This window comes from Vanellus vanellus, assembly GCF_965231255.1.
Source record: "Vanellus vanellus genome assembly, chromosome: 12".
In the NCBI taxonomy this organism is placed as follows: Eukaryota; Metazoa; Chordata; class Aves; order Charadriiformes; family Charadriidae; genus Vanellus; species Vanellus vanellus.
This window is the reverse complement of record NC_138917.1, coordinates 14,021,863-14,028,308: the sequence shown is the minus strand read 5'-3', so window position 1 is coordinate 14,028,308 and position 6,446 is coordinate 14,021,863. Positions and strand designations below refer to the sequence as shown.

Below are 6,446 nucleotides of genomic sequence, written 5' to 3'. Positions count from 1 at the left end.
ACAGAAAGCATGATGACAAAACTTTTTTAAAAAGAAATTTCCCCATGGTAGTAACTGAAATATCTGGTGATCAACTTATTCTCCCAAGTAAGAGAATTTGTTAGTATAAAAGAGATAAATAATAGCCAGGTTTCATTTCATAAGACTGTTTTGTTGATTCTGGCTAGAAATAATGTTAATTGTGCATCCTGGTCTCTGCTGAAATAAACCTGTGATTTGTGTAATAATAGCAATGTGACGGTTCAGACACCTAACAGAAGTTAAAGGCACTAAATGGTCCCTATCTAGCTTAATCTAAATGGCTAATCTCTACAATCTACTCTGGCCACAGCTTCCCCCTTTGTAGAACCTCAGGGTTGTGATAAGCAATGTCACTTCCTGGGTTACGCCCTTTTCTTTGCATTTTGATCTTAGTGATGGCTTCCTTCTAGACCAGAGTCTAGCACAGTTTGTGATTAATGAGGGAAAAGGGCTTTTGGGGGCTCTTGAGCGTGCAGACCCCACGTTAGCAATAACCCAAAACCCACTGGTATATGGGGGAGGCTGCTCTTCCCAGGACACTCGGGGTCTTGGTTACCTCTAGCAGTGCAGCCTCTCAAATCTGGGGTTAAGGCTGAGGTTTGCTACCCTAACCAGCTGTGTTGCAGACGGTAACAAGATGGTCTTTCTTTTCATATGCTGACTAGCATAAACTCTCTACGAAAGCTTTTTAGCAAGCAGAATCTAACAATTCCCTCCCCCGGGAGCCACGGCCGGCGCGCTGGGGGTTTCTCGAAGCCTGAACTCGCCCGGCCACCGCAACGCCATCCTCATGCCCCGAGGGGCTCTGCGAGCCTCGCACGCTGCGGGCACTGCCGGGAGGTGCTTTTGGCACACGGTAGTTACAGAAAAAGGGCTGTCCGATGTTCGTTTCCCGGGCTCCCGCCGCTGGCTCCGCCCCGCGCGGCTGAAGCGGCGGGCGCCGGCGCCCCCTGGCGGCCAGCCCTGGGAGCCTCAGCTCCGCGCAGGCGCACGTCGCCTCCGCTGTCGTCACCCACCTGCGCCGGAAGCGCCGGCGGCCGCCACGATGGAGGGTGAGTGCCGGTGGGCGAGGGGGGCCCGCGGCGCGGCGGCCCCGCCTGACGCCCTGCCCCGCTCTGCCTTGCAGGGGAGCTGTACCGCCGCCTGTCGTCGAGAGAGACGGGGGGGCTACGCCTCCAGGTATCGCCGCCCGCAGAGTCCGGACCCGGCGGCGAGGGGCGTCTCGGGAGCAGCGCCCCTCGGGCCCGGCGCCCGCGACCCGCCGCTGCCGGGAGTTCCGTGGCGGTTTCAGCGGTTCTCTCGCACGGCCTCATGACCACCCCCTCAACAGCCAACGGAACGGGGGGGGGGGGGGGGGGGGGGGGCGGGTTTGTTACCGCGGGCGGGCTCCGGCACCGGTTTCCCCAGTCCGCCCCATCCGGCTTTGGCATCTGAACGCGCCGTGTCGGACCCAACGCTAAAATCGGCGTTTCCTCCCCAGTAGCGGCATGTGCCAACCGGACGGGCGGGAGCCGCCGGCCGCCCGCGCACGCACCGGGTTTCTGCCCGTGAACGCTTTCCATTTACTGTAGTGTGCAGATCTCTAACTCCTGGGGTAATTTTGTCAACTTGATAAAACTACTAGTCAGCGGCAAGTTCTTAATTTAATTACACTTTAATATTTTAAAGTATCTTTTAAAAATATCTTTAGCCTCAAGGATCAGAAGAGGCCAAAGCATTTATAAATGCCTTCCTGAAGCGCAGTATGCCAAAAAAGAAAGATGAAGCTATCCAGGATATACTAACTCGGAAAGCTGTAGTTCTTGAGCGTTATTCCAGAAAAAAGACCAAGCAAAAGAGGAAGAAACCAAAAGGTTTTACCGCCAAGCAAAGGCGAGAAATGCGTCTTTTTGAAATTGAACCTGAACAGCAAAGGTAAGATCTTTCTTTGTAGTACATCAAAAGTATGTAAAAGCAGCAGCACGTCCATGTGGACACTAACCTTTTAGTACGCAAAGTCAGTCTGAGACTGGTGGCGTTTCACCATAAGAAAACAATTATTTTGTTTGTATAGTTGGAAAACTCATTTCTGTTTGTTACTGGTTCTCTGTCCTTTTGTATAGCTAAATATAACAAGAAATCAAACCCAAATGCAATCAACTCAGATTTCAGTTTTTAAAGTTAGACTGCCTGTGACCAGAGTGTCAAAATTCTGCATCAAGTACCTCCAGCTAATGCGTGTTGAATAACGCCCCTGCTGTCACTGGCATGAAGTGGGGAGGTAAAAGAATAGAATTGTCTTCTGTTTTAGACGTAGCTCGATCCTCTAAAGCACATCACCGTTTTGGGTTGAGAGAGAGGAGCATACTTAGTTTGTGCCTTTTTTTATAAAGCAAACCTGTTGTCTGGAGTGGATTACCTCACAGGTTGAGAGCAGATTACAAAACTTATAAATGTTAGTCTTAACTCTATTGTGAATATCGATTACTTCAGTAATCAACCAATAGATTTTTTGATAATTAAGTTCTTGTATAATACTTTTTGACTTTTTGCTGCAGATACGCCATCTTTCTACCACTACATGAACTCTGGAAACAGTATATCAGAGACCTATGTTACGGACTTAAGCCAGATGCGTAAGTTGAGATATTTTAAAATATGTGTTGTTTTGACTTAGTAGATATTTCCAGGTTTACTGAGTTATTGCTAGAAACATCACAGTGACTTGATAAGGATATGTACTATTTCTCTAAGCTTTAACTATGATTTCAATAGTCACGGTCACAATCTAACTTTCCATATTTTCTTTCCCTCTTCCTCGATCATACCCTCTTCTTCAAGGCAACCACATATGATTCAGGGCAAACTGCTAAAAGCTGATCTCCATGGAGCTATTGTTACAGGTATTGTTTGTTTTCTTTTACACATTCATCTGGAGATCAGTAGACACTCCTATATTCCAGGTGCTTATTTTTAAATTCCTTTCAGTTTCATTAACTCTAGAATCACACAGTTGAGATCATACATTAATGAATTCTTTCTCTACTTAGCAATGCTAATTACTTGTCAACTGCTCTTGAAAATCATGTTGTTAGTTGCAAAGATTAACTGCAAGTTTTACCAGCGATTACTGTAATTGCATTCTTTCAGAATATTGCAAACCAGTTTTTAAAATCATGAGGCAACTGTAGAAGAGCAAATAAACTGTCTGAATCTGAAATTTTCTAATACATATGTACTTCTGTTCTTTCAGTCACAAAATCAAAGTGCCCCTCTTACGTTGGGATAACAGGAATCATTCTACAAGAATTTAAACATGTCTTCAAAATTATCACTAAAGAGGACAAATTAAAAGGTATATAAGATAATTTTTTCAGTGCAACTTGAATAATCAGAAATTTCTTAAAACACACTATTCATCTTACACCTCTGAGTACATTGTTTTATATCAGTGCTTTTATTTCTTTGCATGGAGTGGCAGAAGTCAATGTCTTTACTGACCACATAACAGCCCAATATCTTACCAAAAAAGTATCTCACTAGAAATGAGCAATTAAAAAAAAAAAAAAAAAATCCAAGGAACCCAATGGGATAATTGCACATGGCTCATTCATTTGATTCACATTAGATGTTCTCTGCAACACTTACAGCATGCTCCTGAAAGAGGACTAACTTCAGTAATTCCAGTTTAAAATTTAGAAGTTTTGGCTGTTTTTCTTCTCTTGCTAAAGCATAAAAACCTTGAAATGTGGCAAACCTCAAGTCTACATGTGAATAATATACCCTGGTACATCAGTATATTTTCATAATGGGGATTTACGTTAGTCCATTTTTGTTAATTCCATTCCTTTTGCATTTTCAGTTGTTCCCAAACTTAACAATGTATTTAGCTTGGAGATTGATGGATTCATTTCCTACATCTATGGAAGCAAGTTCCAGCTTAGAGCAAGTGAGCGATCTGCAAAAAAGTTCAAGTTGAAAGGAACTATTGACCTATGATTTCATGGAAAATCATAAGTATTAACGGAAACGCCTGCTGTTTTCCTGCAGTCTAAAGACCAGGTTTTCTGGCAGATTGAAAATGGAAGAGCTATGTGAAATATTTCTAAAGCATTTCTTCTTACTGAAGACTGACTAGTATCTGTTGTCTTTAAAGCAGTCTCTCAGACTGTTGGGAGTATGTTGTATCTGTTTTGTTATTTGTACATAACATTCAGGCTTTTATCACTTATATGATTGGTATTGATTATCCAACTTCTGTTTCAACTTATAAATTTGCCCAATGAAAATCGTATCTTGTAACTCTGTGATAAATGTTATTGTTGCCTTGTGTATAAATTGGGCTTTATCTGCCTATTATATGCTTATAACGAGACTAGGTGATGATAACTGCTCTTTTATAATCATTGTTCCTGGGCCAACATCAACATCTTTGCCTGGTCCAAGCGTATGCAAGTTGTTTCAACTGATATGTTTCACCTTTAATATCTCCTTCCCTGTGGTTAATAGTTACAGACAACATGTGTATGTGTGAAAATACAAACATACTAAACACGTAATGCAGCCCTGCAAGCTATTTGCTTACCAATAACGTACTACTTTAATATTAAAACAGATATGTCTATATTAGTAAATATGTATCATGCCAAAGTGCAGGGAACACAACACATCACATAACAGTGAAGCACTTGAAGCTAGAAATTCAAAGATGGAAATGACCCCCATTCAATCTCGTACTTAAATTACCCAAAAAATTGCTTTCTGAATATTTAACCTCTATTCACAGGGCTATACTCTGGCCTATTTTTGTATATATTTAGAGGTGGTATCTATGTTCTACACCCTAAAAAATACTTTTATTCTGATTAAAATATACACATTACACAATTTTAAAAAAGGTTCGTGTGGATGGCACTTGGTTTATATCACTTGTTTGTGACCACTGCATCAGTGAAACACAAGAAGTCAGGTAGTTTCATAGCCTAAGTCTTCTAAACTCACCAACGACCCTTAACACAGCACCACTTGTGACGAAGCTTCGAGTGTTTAAACCCTTTATCTCCTTTTGTCGTAATTTTTTTTACTATATACTTCAAGGGTGCTTTTTTGACTGCCCAGATTACAATCTCTCATCAGCTAGGCAGGTTTGCCTTGCTTGAGTGGTGATAGTGACCACTGTATTTAGATCACTCAACATTTTTCTATTATAAAAGAGCATCTATGGTGTTTTTATTATAGAGGTAGCTTTCAGAAGCTTTCACTGTAAATTATTAAGTCAATTTCAGGATCAAAGGCCTGTATCTAGGAAGAGGAGATTTTCCCTGCCATCATTCAAGTGCTTGTAGCCAACCAGGGTCATTTCTTTAAAGAGAACGTAGCCGTTCTCTCACGTACACTACACACCAAAGCCTAGTAACTGGAGTTAGGAGGACAGCTGCAGCTAGAGATCTTAACTGCACTGTGGGGCACACAAGTCATTTACCTGCCACGAGAAAGCTGAAGGTCATCACCACCTCCAACCCTGTCCCATGAAAACACTAACTGTGCCAGTCAGCCCTCTGTCAGTTGGTCTCCAGAGCTCCTACTTCCTTTCTGGACCTATTGCTATGAGGTTACAGGAGAGCTGCATCTCTCCGGCACAATCCTTCAGACACAGACCAGATGCAGCATCACTGAACCAGACTGACCAGTTGAAATCACAGCACAGGCAATACCAGTTTTCAAGAACAGACTGCTGCTCTGCCTGCTTTGAAGTCAGGAAATAGAGCAGTTGGTACAGAAATAAATCTTTGTTGCAATTTTATGAAGTACTGCCCTTGAGATAGAGAAAACAGACAGTGGTTTTGCTGGAGATGTGTATTTTAGACAGGGAAATACATTCATCTCACACCAATGAGAAACTAGGAGAAAGAAACACTGGGAAAGCTTTTGAAAATAAAGATAAGCACACCTGAAAGTGCCAAAGAGTAGATGCTTTTTTCAATGAATTTGTATCTGTGAAGCAAGAATAAGATGTGTTAGAGTTGTTAGACCCGAGTCATTATTCTACCTAGTACTCATTACTCCTCTCAACGTTCTCTGAAATTAAATCCCTTTGTTTCCTGTGAGAGGTCAGAAGGAAAAACAAACAAAGTGGTAGAAAGCATAAATCATAGCAGAAACTTTCCTTTCAGGACAACGACCTAATTTTAATTTTGCTCATAGCCTTCAGTGTAATATCTAATTAAGACATCTGTTAAATGCCTATAATATTAAATTAATAGGGGGAAGCTAATAGAACTTTATTGGCATAGTCCGATTAATTAACATTAAGAGCCTTTAATGGATGTCTTAAATAGACATCATTAATGGGAGTGCCATACAAATTGGAATTAGGCACAATCATGTTTCATTGTGCTGTGAAGGACATACCATATTCTGCCATATGGACACATAGATGAACATGA

At 41.9% G+C, this 6,446-nt stretch overlaps 1 protein-coding gene across 1 annotated transcript; it reads left to right on the top strand.

The window, feature by feature from the left end:
- The first annotated feature begins 1,038 nt into the window (after nt 1-1,038).
- On the top strand, nt 1,039-4,294 carry POP4 (POP4 homolog, ribonuclease P/MRP subunit). Its single transcript, XM_082489396.1, has 7 exons — nt 1,039-1,073; nt 1,148-1,200; nt 1,712-1,935; nt 2,559-2,636; nt 2,842-2,903; nt 3,254-3,355; nt 3,863-4,294. The coding sequence occupies exons 1-7, from the start codon at nt 1,067-1,069 to the stop codon at nt 3,997-3,999; spliced, it is 663 nt and encodes a 220-aa protein (XP_082345522.1). The 5' UTR covers nt 1,039-1,066; the 3' UTR covers nt 4,000-4,294.
- The last annotated feature ends 2,152 nt before the right edge of the window (nt 4,295-6,446 follow it).

Coding starts and splice junctions, on each gene's coding strand:
- POP4 (XM_082489396.1), top strand. Junction 1,201..1,711: donor CGGGGGGGCTACGCCTCCAG/GTATCGCCGCCC, acceptor AAATATCTTTAG/CCTCAAGGATCAGAAGAGGC. Junction 3,356..3,862: donor TAAAGAGGACAAATTAAAAG/GTATATAAGATA, acceptor TTGCATTTTCAG/TTGTTCCCAAACTTAACAAT.